Below are 14,096 nucleotides of genomic sequence, written 5' to 3' on the forward strand. Positions count from 1 at the left end.
TAAACGTCCCCAGGGGGCATCCCTTTTCCCACTATCATAGTTACTGTAGTTAACATGTTCTGAACATCATATTCTTTGTTTTTCCATCAAATGTAATCTAACTAGGTGGTTGAATAAACATATTTGGACTTAATATTTAAAAAATACCTCACATTAGCATCAGCTAGCTAGTTAGCCAGCCAGTTAGCATCAGTTAACAACGTTTTTCAAAAATGGTTCATTGCCAAATACAGAGTGTCTATTCACACCAAGTGCAAATAGCGTGCCTTGTTGGCAAATGCTTTTCGCACTAGCTCCGCCTAACAATGCCTGCTTGGGCCAAACAATTTTTTTTTAAAAGATCATACTTCAGTGTCTTCAGTGGTGTACTGAGTAAAGCATATGGCTAAAGGACCTTGATTTTGACGCGATCGACCCGGGTTCGAATCCGCCTTTTGCAGAGCTCGCTCTTATCTCTTTTTTCTCATCACAAATCACATCGGAAAGGCATTTAATACAAATTAAGAAAATGTTATAAATGTGGAAATAAAGTGCCTAACGAAATGTTGAATAATAATAAAAGCATTTATTGGGTAGGGTTAGGTGTAGGGAGGGCTTTTATTGTCTCATTAAGGCTGCATCCATTTAATAATTTTTATAAATATAATAATTTGCACACTATGTTATTTTTGCATCCTGTTAATGTACAACAATACTGAGGTGCAAATAGTATGTATCTGTCAAAATAAAGTATTTTCACTTAGTGTAAATTAATCTGTTTGCTATTTACACTTGGTGTTACACTTACACTTGGTGTAAATAGCATCTATCATTATTTCCACTTAGTGTAAATAGCAATTATCATTAAGAAAATATGCTATTTTGTGTGTAAATAGAATAGTTGAACTCAGATTTTTGCTTTAAATGTATAGAGCAAATTGCTTTGTCAGAGTGGGGGCATTTTACTATTTTATTTATGCATGTTGGTACAAATCAAATTTTTGTTAAAAATCTTTTTTTATACTTGGTTTATAATGTATGTAAATCTCATTTTTTCAGTTTAAGCATTCAAACGATTTTAAATAATTTAGCAAAAAGACTCCCTCTCACGCGGTTTTCTATGGAAGCCCGTTTCCGCCACTAAATACAAAGAGTAATTGCGAGTTTATATATCAGAATTCTGACTTTATATCAAGCAATTGTGAGAAAAAAGTCCGAATTCTGAGATAAAAAGTCCTAATTACTCTTTTTATTTTTTAGTGGCGAAAACGGGCTTCCATAGTTTTCGCTGCGCATAGCCTACACCAAAGCGCGCACTGAGAGGGTCAAGAGTCTACACTGTTCTCTTTTGCATCTTATGTTCACACATCATTTCTTTACATAGAATGAACACATTAACATATAACACATAACATTCTGTTATTTTTCCACTAAACTATGCGATCTGAATGGTTTTGAGCGCTCTCCCCCATCACTGCCATTACACTATAGTTAGGCAAAAATGTCATACATTTTCAAAAGTTTTCTTTTTGCTATTTATAACATAAATCTATGATATATGTTATCGCACAAGCAGCAGTGCTGTCTTTTCGAACATCTGCACTGACAAGAGAAAAAAAGAAGTTACTGAGTAACTTCCAGACACATTCTGTTTTTGCTCTATCAAAGAAAACAGAACAAACAGCACAACCGCTGCATCTCCGAGCAACACTGTGTTTTATTCCTCAAAGAATCAAAGTATTTGAACTAATCAGAGTAAATTATTTATTTAAGCTACCCATTCATAAATACAGTCGTTTGCCAAGTTAAATAAATTAGCACTATGAACGAATCAGCTGAATTCAACTCCCTCATTGATACAGCTAGCTATTAGTAGGCTAGCTGGCGGTTTTAGTTTCATATTTAAAAAGTATAGCCTATTGTTGTATTTTTTAAGTAGCGTATTATTTAATGAATTACATCTTCAACAGTGTAATTAGATTTCTTTACCAATTATTCTCTTTCTAAAAAATATTCCATTACTTATTACCAATTACTTTCTAAATCCCATATCAATCTCGACCAGATGAACAAAGATATGAAACTGCTCTTTTAAATCTTTCAAATAAATAATATCAAATTGCATAAATTGTTCTTGAACGGACCAAAATATTTAAAGGGATAAGGTTACGTTGCAGTTTAACGTAAGATGTACAATTTTGATGTTAAATCCACTATTGTTTTATATAGAATTGTTGTTGTTGTCTAGTATTTGAATCACATCAGAAGTAACTGTAAATTACAAAGAAATGAAGAGTAATTCCTTACTTTACTTTGAAATTACAGTAATAATTGATTCATGCCGCATATGAGTTGCATTAAGTGTAAATACATTGATGATTTTGTTGATACTGACTATATTTTTATTGGTAATAGACATAGTGTCTTCTTATTCTGATTGAATTGATTGATTTAATGTAAGAACAAGAGGACACCGATATGACAATACATTTAAAAATACCATTCATCTCTGGCTTTATTGCTCAGTGTTATTTTACGGTTTTGATCTTCTCTTGACTGAGAGACACGTCCTGTAATTTATTGTATTATAATAAACCTCTAAACTTTGACCAAGCTAGACATTTTTTTCATGTATTTTTTGCTACTATAATGATGTAGTTGAGGTCATTTGTAGGCAGAGCCCAAACATAAACTCAAGCCCAGGGCCCAGACCCCTCAGTTCTGCCCTGATTCTATTTATTTGTGCTGTCGCTTGTAATTTAGAACAAAATTCTAAATTACAGACTGTTGACTTGTCTTAATATTTATTAAAATACTAAGGCCAGTGAAAATGTTTGCCGGGCAAGTAAAAATCTGGACCAGAATAAACCTGTAGAAAAGCTCCTTTGCATTGAGCCCTGTAAATATAGAGTTCCTTTCAAGACCTGCCTCTTTTGTCATAAAATAGTTTTGTTACTGGGAAAAAATTATGTTAAAAGTCTGGGTCCACCAGGAATTTCACTTGGCCCACCCTGCATCTCAAAGCTGGAGCTGGGCCTGTTATACATTTCTGTCGATACATTCATCGACAGAAAACTATTGCTTTCATTGCTTGTTTTCTTGATTTACAGAGAGTACCATATTTTACCAGGCCTAATATCAATTTAACTTACAGTGTGCAACAAGTGTCATAATAGTCGCTGAGTGAACACACCGAGTAGCATTATAACATAACTTTCAACAAACAATCAAATGTACCTAAAATGATAAAACAGTGCTGTGTTACCCCGCATAAGCATGACTGGAAGAAGCAGAAGCGGTCGTCGGTGGCATAATAACAGCTCTGCGAAATCAAGGCGTCATCAAGCTACGCCTTTGTTTTGAATAAGCACTTCTCGCGTGTGCTTTGTTGTGAAACATAATTTGCGGACAGGACAGAGCTGTCAGTGATTACCGGTATTCCTCTTGTAGTCATGCAGTGTGAAACCCCGTCACCGATCCATTGTGCAGTGTGAACACAGCAGTGACTGAATGCTGGCCCAGATAGTCATGCAGTGTGAAAAGAGCAGTGATCCGACCAGTTTGAAAATCGTGCAGTCTGAATAGGCCTTAGTTTTTCTTTAAAGGGGGGGGGTGAAATGCTGTTTCATGCATACTGATCTTTTTGCACTGTTAAAGACTTGGATTCCCATGCTAAACATGGACACAGTTTCAAAAGCTAAGGTGGACGTTTGATGGGAGTATTTCTTTGCCAAAATTAGTACTTCCTGTTAGTCATAAGTTTCGGAAAGTTTTTTTCGATCATGGGTCCGCTTGACGTCAACAGGGCGGACCAGCAACTGAGTTGCGCAAATATTTATGTCTGTTCCCTGCATTTCGGTGCCGATTGTTTTATAAACAAGGCCCACTCCGACGCCAGATTTTCAAATCGCCTAATACTGAAGGATGGAGCGGTCCCAACGATAAAGGTCCCAACGTTGGAACCGCAGGCAGTGAGTAAGACTGCTTCAAATGTCTGTTTTTGCCTATGCCCATCAAGTAGCCCAAACATGATCACGTATTGATCAATGGAGCATGCGATGTATAGTGTGTACATTTGTTTAGCTGGCCACTATATGTGTATGTTTGTGTATTGTAAAAGCACTCCAAACAATACACAAAGAGTGGGGAAATATGTTGAACTAAATAAGCGCGCTTCTTCATTCAAATGTGCTACTATTCCATGTCTTTCTATGTAAACACTAGCCTGACGCGCAAAACCAGTCCGCTTACTACAAATCATGTCTACACAAACCACGCGTAAACACACACACACACACGATATAATTAAAGTATAAATGTGTAAATAACACAAGCCGCTAAGCATATTATATAGTTAGTGTAACTTATACCACATAGAGATGTCCTGTTCTAGTCGTTTTTGCTGCTGCTCCTGTTCAACTTCAGCCTCTGGGTCTGATTCCGGATCATAGATGTATGGCTGTATCTGATTAAAAGCCATTTTTTATGTTGAATAAAGTTTTTTCCCGCTTTTAGGGATGACGCAGCTTTCAGACGCACTCAACACAGTAACAGCGGCGCGCGCTCGACATTCTTTAGCTCCGCCCACACGATACGCCCCCAGCCGCACGGCTTTTTTCGGAAAGACTCGGAACAGCGCATCTTCCTTTTATAATTATAATAAAAATAAAGATTTTTCGGAGATATGCAGGATGCAATGCTACTCTATAGGTACTCAAGATTGACATTAGACTGACTGAAACTGAGGAGGAAGAAGAAGGATGAGTACAACCCCAAGAACACCATCCCAACCGTGAAGCATGGAGGTGGAAACATCATTCTTTGGGGATGCTATGCTTTTCTGCAAAGGGGACACAGGACGACTGCACCGTATTGAGGGGAGGATGGATGGGGGCATGTATCGCGAGATCTTGGCCAACAACCTCCTTCCCTCAGTAAGAGCATTGAAGATGGGTCGTGGCTGGGTCTTCCAGCATTACAACGACCCAAAACACACAGCCACTAAGGAGTGGCTCCATAAGAAGCATCTCAAGGTCCTGGAGTGGCCTAGCCAGTCTCCAGACCTGAACCCAATAGAAAATTTTAGAAGGGAGCTGAAAGTCCATATTGCCCAGTGACAGCCTGAAACCTGAAGGAACTGGAGAAGGTCTGTATGGAGGAGTGGGCCAAAATCCCTGCTGCAGTGTGTGCAAACCTGGTTTAGAACTACAGGAAACGTATGATATCTGTAATTGCAAACAAAGGTTTCTGTTCCAAATATTAAGTTCTGCTTTTCTGATGTATCAAATACTTGTCATGCAATAAAATGCAAATTAATTACTTAAAATGTGATTTTCTGGATTTTTGTTTTAGATTCCGTCACTCACAGTTGAAGAGTACCTATGATAAAAGTTACAGACTAATACATGCTTTGTAAGTGGACAAACCTGCAAAATTGGCAGTGTATCAAATACTTGTTCTCCCCACTGTATATATAATACATACTTATTTTCAAATAGAAAATAAGTCAGCTAAGCATGTACCAAAATCTGAAAGCTTCCCACACAACACCAATATACAGCCAACATGCTGATAGCAATGAACAATATTCTGTGTGTGCCATTTATTGCAGAGCAGTAAGTGGGGGAGGAAAAAATGCAAAGGAAAACTTACAATATTTATTATAGAAAATATATATCAAAGCTGCAATCACAAATTTACATGTATGCAAAAATTAAAACATGGCGAGAGATCTACTGAACGTCACCAAGAATACAGACCCACATTATTTTTTTTTCCATATTTATTTATTCAGCATTAATCATTACAAATACACACATTCCCCTGAGGAAATTAACCACTCCAGCTTTAAAAGAACCAGTGGCTGAACTTTTGCTCACGTTTGATCACATGAATATGACATACGGTACAAAATGAATTAAGCAAAAGTAAGGAGTAACAATGTGTATTGAATGACCTCCAGTAATCAAACACTTTTTTTTCCCGGTACGTTTGTATCCTAGAGAAATAACAAAGATGTGACATATGACAAAGACGACGTGAACATGGCCCCAGTTTTGGAAAACACATTTTTCAACACATAGCCTACATGATTGCTATGGAACTTTAGGGATATTTCATCCATAAATAATCCCCATTGACTTCCATAGTATTTCCATAGTATTCCCCCCCATACTGTGGAAGTCAATGGGGACCAGCAACTGTTTGGTTACCCACATTCTTCCAAATCTTCTCTTTTGTGTTCAACAGAACAAAGAAACTAAATACAGATTTAGAACAACTTGAAGGTATACGGTGACAGAATTGTCATTTTTGGGTGAACTATCCCTTTAAAGACTGACATGATGGATATTTCAGTTCATCTGCAGGTGTAAAAGTGAACAAAGCCAACAAAAATGTGCATAAGGTGCAGGTTTGTTATTGTGATGATGATGATGATGATGATGATGATGATGTTCTCCAAGTCCTAGCAGCAACCTACTGCCTCCTAGAGGAAGAGAAACTGATTGCCACACAACACAGTTCAGATAAAGACAAACTAAATCATTTAAATTATAATAATAATTAAAAAAAAAGCATTAACAATACCAATAATTAAAAAAAAAAAGAAAGAAAGAAAATAATTTAACATTCCCCAATCCCAAACGCATTCAGCATTGCATTCACATTAAGGACATACATGTAATAAAAGAAAAGAAAAGCCGTGTTTAACCATCCGGGCTCAGTAGATGGTGCGAGTAGATGCTTTGAGATGGTCGCTTATAAAATTAATACATTATATAAATCATAAAAAGGTGATTTGTTGTTGCCTCGTTCAAGGAATGCCCGGCAAACACGCATTTATGATATAAACGGATATGACATCAGACAAATACATCTGAAAAGAACACGTCGCAAATATGCCAGATGATCAATAACATTTTAAACAATCAAACAGTACCAAAATATTGCAGAAACGGAGCAATAAAAAAAAAAGACAGATTCAGCCCTTTTTCAGATCAAACTGAAGAATTAAAAAATGCCCCATATACAGCAAAACGAATCAACATAAACTTGAAAACCAAACAATAAATAAATGCAAAAACACGTAGGAAAATCTGTGATAAGATTACTGGATTACTGTTTTAAATTCAATGTTTGCACATCTTGTTCCACTGTATTCAAAGAACATTTCATTCCAAGGTTCATGTAGAACACGTAGATCTTTAATACGCTTACAAATTCTGTTACCTCACATAGTAATTCATTATAAAAATGAAGCATTACCATTATTAATTTTCCATTTGAGTCTTTTTGATGACATGAAAAGTTACACGAATCTTACCTCAGTGGCATGACTAATGAAAACTCTTCAAAAATGCACAATACAAGGCTTGGATTTACAGATGAGCAACAATACAAACTGTCAGTGTAAAGCAAAAAACAACAGTGATCACCTGCTATTGCTTAGTGGTTCTTTTCAAGAACACCACGTGTAAAATGATATGGAAAAACCTTTGCTTTTTTTAACCTTTGTTTCATTTTTTTCTCTTAAAAAAGATGCAATGAGACAAACCTGCAAGTTGAGGACATTTGAACTGCACTGTATAAATGATGCAAATAAATCGCATCTGGAAGAAGGGGAGGGGTCATCTGCAACAGATTTCGAACCTTCAAATGATCCTTTAGGATGAAAAATGTTGTTTCCTAGATTAGCAGCAAAACCGTAAATAAGTCATGCACAAGTAATACTGTTAACTGGCCAATTCTGAGAGATTTTAATCCGCAACCTGCTTTGATTTAGATTGCAAAAACACAGTCCTCGCGTCACAAAAGGACTCCAGTTTAAAGCTCTATCCTTTGTACTTTTTCCTAATGTGCCCTATTTGCTCTTTCCTGTCCTGTTGATCCCCAATGTTTTCAACAAAACCGTTTCAGGATGGATCAAATCAAAACCAATCGCTAAATACTGCGCCAGGAGAAGTGAACGAAACACAAACGACTTTCACAAATGTTTGGCCTTCCTCAAGTGAATCCCACCTCGATTCTTCCATGGGAAGAGATATGAAAAGTAAAGATCAAGTATAATTATATATCTACGTCGATATATATATTTTTTTAAAACGAGCTGGCTGGATCTTGGATTCTGTGAGCCACTAGAGTTTGGTTTGTTCCGCATGCAGCGACGGTTTCCAAAGCGTTTGCATGCAGCCCCTGCCTTGGAGCCTGTAGAGATGATGCGCTACAGTCTACATGAACGGGACAATGCTTGAAATCCAGTGAAGAGCCTCCTTGATATCTGTAGGACCACCTTGGCGGAAATCATGGAGAGGAGCCACATTCGGTAATGAGTTCAATGACTTTGCGGTCTACGTTACGTCTTAAGGGAATATCGGTGACGTGCTGACGGACGGCACGCCTTTGTGGGCGGGGCTTCTACAGTTCCCAGCCTGTGAACCCCGCCCTTTAAAAAAAAATCATCTTGTGCAGCAGAAACAAAAGAAAATTCGAAGAAGAGGGACAGCAAAACCTCGAAATATCTTTGAAGTGTTATTAAAAACTCTACGTTGCAGGGTTTTTTGTTTTTGGTGTCTTTTTCGTATCGTTTTAACAAAATCGTTAAATTTGACAGTGTTTACAGAACTTCCTGGTGGCTTGGATGTGCGATACGGAGTGCGAGCGGGTGGAGATGCTAGGAAACGGCCTCGATCTGGTAGCAGTCGTCGTCCGGATGAGGGGCGGCTTTGGCTTCAGTAGTGCTCTTAGGTTTGGGAGGCCAGTCGGGATCCACGCTCAGCTCTTGGGCCAGGTGCATGTACCGAGCCTTGGGCACTTTTCTCCGTCGGCAGCACAGCCAGGAGAGGAATCTAGATCCAAACATCTCTATTCCTTCCTATAGACACACATACACACACACACACACACATCGGCCAGAGAGGAACACAGGGGAAGGTGAAGATAAGAGGTCGGTTTTTACCCTTTTCTTCAAACCTGTAATGGAATCACTGTAAACTACAGCAAAATGAAATGAGAGATTCATATTCATCTGCAGAAACAATGTCAGAGCCTTTGGTCTGCCTGTAGAGTATGTCATGCCTCTGAGCACATGCAAGGGTAATGACTTTTTATTCTTTTCCAAATCAATACCAAAATTCAATGGAATTTACGTGTTTGCTTTAGCTAAGCTCAAATGGTATTAAAAAGAGAATGTTCCGGGTTCAAATCCATGGCATGCTGTCAGTTACCATAGAAAATAGCTTTGGCTTGTCATCAAATGTAATGTGCATCCAATGCAAATTACAAATACGAAGTATGGACACTGCATTTTGATTAAGGTTCAGTTTTAAAAGACTCACTAGCTCCATTTTAACTCGTATAATGATGAGTAAGACAAAACCACTTACTAACCTAATGTGCGTAAAGATATCCAAATTTTGAGCCCTCTAATTGTATACAATATGAGAAAAATACACTCACAGGAATCATTTTAATAAAGCATAAACTCCACCTGTTGACATATTTTGGTATAGAAGCATTAAAATAAGTGCTTTAACAAAATATGAGCGTATAGCATTTCATCATCTAAACCCTTCTAAAAGGCCTTGCTCCATGGACTCGACAATTTTTGCTCGTTTTATCAATCTGAAGGCTCTAAATAATTTTTGGTGGTAATCGAAGGCAGGCCACAGATATTGTCAATAGAGCTCCTTTTAAACCCGGGACATTCCTTTAAAGGAACATTCCAGGTTATTTGCAACCTAAAGTCTATTATTATAACTTAAAGGGATAGTACACCCAAAAATTCAAATTAGCCCATGATTTACTCACCCTCAAGTCATCCGAGGTGTATATGACATTCTTCTTTCAGACGAATATAATCAGAGTTATATTAAAAAAGTCCAGTAATAGTTGCTCTGTTTTTGAAGTCCATAAAAAAAATGCACCTGTCTGTCGAATAACGTGCTCCACGCGGCTCTGGGGGGTAAATAAAGCCCTTCTGAAGCGAATTGATGCGTTTGTGTAAGAGAAATATCCATATTTAAATATGATGTGTACGTGACGTCATGACGAGCGTACCTGGTCGCGTTAGTCTTTCGATCGGCAGAGGACCTTTCAACACTTTTTCCATAAATTGAATACGGAAGGCGGTCGGTTTAAATTTTTTTAAAAGGTCCCATGGCATGGATTTATTATTTTATAATGTATTCTGAGGTGTACTTATATTGTTAGTACGTTTTTTACATCATAAAATGCCTTTTATTTTTAAATTGACATTTTTTCTATATTGATGTTTGCCCTGTGGCTGAATGCCCTGTTTTAAGGGGCGTGTCTGCTGTGAGACTTCAGTAAAAATGCCCACTGTTGTGATTGGCTGACATCTTTGCATTTCAAATGAGTATTATATCGTGTAGCAGAGTGGGCGTGGTTTAACGAGGTCTACGAGACACGAGCCTGCCAGAGAGACGGATGGACCTGAGTTCACTTCTCATTAGTTCTCTCAGCACGTCTCAGTTCAGTGAACTGTTGTAGTTACTAGAATATACTTCAGGTTATTAGTTTATTTCTAGTCGGAGGGACTGTCACTCAAGTCAGAAAGTTAGTAACTTTAGTAAATTATGGATCAGCGCTGACTTGAGACACGAACCGTTTAGAAAGTTTCAGTCCGATTTGGTGAACTGGTTCAACCGGTTCACTAAAAAGAACGATTCGTTTGCGAACCGGACATCACCAGAGACGGAGTGATTGCTAACAAAGTTATATTGTAACTACTGAGTTGTGAGAGCGCTGTCTGTCAGCGCGAGTTTATTTTGTTTGTATCTGAGAGTTCTGAATAAACACGAGTCCCAGTCACGCCGAGCCGCCTTCCTCCTTATTCTACCAACTTTGTAACACATGTAATGTACCATTACAGCTGTCGATATGAACGAGTTACGAGCAAGTGTTGATTATAGCATTATTTTTTGATATTTTCCTATCATATGAAAAGCGTCAGTGACGCGCATTGAGTACACAGCGCAAACAAAGACAACAACAGCAGTAATCGAATGTAAACCAGTTTATTGTGGGGATAGCTGGCTAGCCTACCCCCCTTCTGCTTAATCTTGCGCCGTGTATGGCGCCTCCACTGTGGGCCAGATGCAGTACTGGGGGTCGGTGATGTTGAAGGCCGACCGGTCAGTGCAGCCCGAGCTTCGGCATGCGTGAGGTTTATCTCTAAAGATGTGGATCTGCCGATGTTGAGCAGAAACTCACGACAATGCACATTTTAGAACAGATAGATGCGACGAGGACGTACAAAAACACTGACTCACAAGATAGAAAACACGAAAACACCGTTCTGTCGGGAGAGAGAGAAGCCGCTGCGTGTGCACGAATAACAAAGTTCTGTGTGAACTTGAATAATTAGCACATCAGAAATCACTGATCACAGATCAGAAGGAACTGAGAAAAGACTTCTGTTGTCATTTGCACATCCAAACACTGAGAAACTGCCAGCATTTACTCGTTCACAAGCCATGATCTCTTGAGGACAAACAAATATGGCGCTCGCATGGGCGTGTCAAATTCTCTGGGTGGAGGAAAAGGAGGAAACGTTCCTGTTATGACGTCATAACAGGAAAATTCAAGATCAGCTCGTCTGAGCTGTCCTTTTCTCAAAGGCAGAGAAAGACCGCCAGAACTCGGTTTACACCCATCAAAATGTCTAGCCACTTGGGGACAATATTCAGGCTAGGGGAACTCATATTAATGTTGAAAAACCTCATAAAAAGAAAATTTCATGCCATGGGACCTTAATTTTAAATATGGATATTTTTCTTACACAAACACATCGATTCGCTTCAGAAGGCCTTTAACACCCCGGAGCCGTGTGGAGCACGTTATTTGACGGACAGATGCATTTTTTATGGACTTCAAAAACAGAGCAACTATTACTGCATTTATAATGCTTGGATTAGCCTGGACTTTTTTAATATAACTGATTTTATTCGTCTGAAAGAAGAATGTCATATACATCTAGGATGACTTGAGGGTGAGTGAATCATGGGCTAATTTTCATTTTTGGGTGAACTAACCCTTTAATGACAAGCTGGTCAACCTGGTTACTTTCTCAGTATCTGTGTTATTACTCTTTACTAAAACGATTAAAATTGGTTTTCAGTAACTGAAATTAAGCTAAAAAAAATAAATAAATACAAATAGACAATGATTTAAACAAAAAAATAATACTAAAACAATTCTCTGTGTCTGCATGAAGATGCCATACATGAGTAGATTGGTAACTTGAAGTTCATCCACCTACAAAAATAGTCCCACTTTAAAAGGATGCAAGCAGGAATAAAAGTATTTGTCTGTGATAATCGACAACAGGCCAGTCTCGTTTTGAACCCTTAACATTCATTTAAAGGAATATTCTGAGTTATTTACACTTTAAAGGGGACATATTATGCCCCTTTTTACAAGATTTAATATAAGTCACAGGAGTCTCCAGAATGTGTACCCATTTTTGAGTGGAAGCTAAAACATGTAGTTTCCGTTCATGTATCTTTAAATGCAAATGAGCTGCTGCTCCCCACCACCCTATTTATAATAGTGCTGTGCCTTTACAGCTCATGCCTTGGATATACTGCCAAAAACTAACTGACAACTACACTACTGTTCAAAAGATTGGGATCGAAAGATTGTTAAATGTTTTTTGCAATAGGTCTCTAATGCTCACCAAGGCTGCATTTATTAGATCAAAATACAGTTAAAACAGTAATAGTGTGAAACATTATTACAATTTAATGTCCTTGCTGGAAAAAGTATTTAAAAAAAATTCCAAACTTTTGAACAGTGATGTAGAGTAAAAAAGTCAACCTGATTGCTTTTCATCAAGGACTAGTTACATGACACAGCAAATTATACATTGGTTAAAGGGATAGCTGACCCAAAAAATTTAATGATCCCATGATTTACTCACCCTCAAGCCATACTAGGTGTAAATGACATTCTTCTTTCAGACGAATACAATCGGAGTTATATAAAAAAATGTCCTGGCTAATCTAAGCATTATAATGGCAGTGAATGGGAGCCAAAAAAGTGCATCCATCCATTATAAAAGTACTCCACACTGCTTCAAGGCCTTTATTAACCGGAGCCAAACAATATCCATATTTATAATTTAATAAAGTTAAACAGAAACTGTTCGGACCAATGAAATTGTCAAGGTGGGCTTTAGACGATGATGGACAGATGATAAACAGTAACGTAATCATCCACGTCATCAAAGGCGCTTGGGTTGAATTTGTTCTAATCCTAAACGGAGAACTTGTTCGTATATGCTTTCACCTTTACTATTTCTCTCAGAAATGATGATCGTGTTGGAAAGTACTCTGTGTATCCTTAAATTCTTTTTTAACAACACCGCTCAAGATCGTTAACACCCATCTTTTTCTTCTAACGTTACTTATTCCAGCGTGCGGGCAGACAGGGTTGCCAAGTTTTTACAACAAAACCCGCCAAATTGCTACTCAAAACGAGCCAAAAACAAGCCCAATTGCTTTCCGGGGGGGTTCTCCGGAAAAAATGGCATGTGGGGCAATGGGGCTGCCTGCTAAAATTCGCATTCCAGGGTCTGTACATCACATAATTGGGGTCGCTTCAACCCGCGGACATGGAAAACAACCCGTGGACTTGGCAACACTGTGTGCAGTTGAGTTCTGTTGACATTTCACAACTAACGTTGTGCGTCGCTCCGTTACTCTGATTGGTTCTGTCTGTCCAATTGAGGTCTTTCCTGGTTCGGTTGAAACACGGCCCATAATCACAGCCCAACCGAGCAGTATCAGACTCATATTCTGACTAGAATTGAGTATGACGACGTCAGGCTAGTATTATACCACATTGTGTGTGTATATTAGCACCGTTTGTTGTTTTTCTTGTGGTATGAGAGAGCGTTTGGACCCGGAAGCGCTGCCGCGTAACGTCGGACTTAAAGGGTAACTTCAGTGATTTAGCATTAGGCTTTGTATCTGTAGAAACCCAGTAGTATATTCAAATGATGGTCCTTTCCCCCCTCATATCCCCCTGAGACGAGATAATTATGCATTTTATTTCTGGAAAAATTCCTCCGCTGACGGAAATATCGTCATTTTGCG

At 38.3% G+C, this 14,096-nt stretch overlaps 1 protein-coding gene across 5 annotated transcripts in view; it reads right to left on the minus strand.

Annotated features, from left to right (window-relative positions):
- Positions 1-5,755: 5,755 nt before the first annotated feature.
- The window catches only part of atp13a3 (ATPase 13A3), a 76,834-nt gene continuing 68,493 nt past the window's right edge, over positions 5,756-14,096 (minus strand). For all 5 annotated transcript variants that reach the window (XM_079845295.1, XM_079845297.1, XM_079845294.1 and 2 more), the window contains one exon: positions 5,756-8,851. In XM_079845295.1, the coding sequence (XP_079701421.1) occupies positions 8,651-8,851 (201 nt within the window). In that variant the 3' untranslated portion in view covers positions 5,756-8,650. The remainder of the gene's footprint in view (positions 8,852-14,096) is intronic.

This window comes from Gobio gobio (genome assembly GCF_949357685.1).
Source record: "Gobio gobio genome assembly, chromosome: 19".
NCBI lineage: Eukaryota > Metazoa > Chordata > Actinopteri > Cypriniformes > Gobionidae > Gobio > Gobio gobio.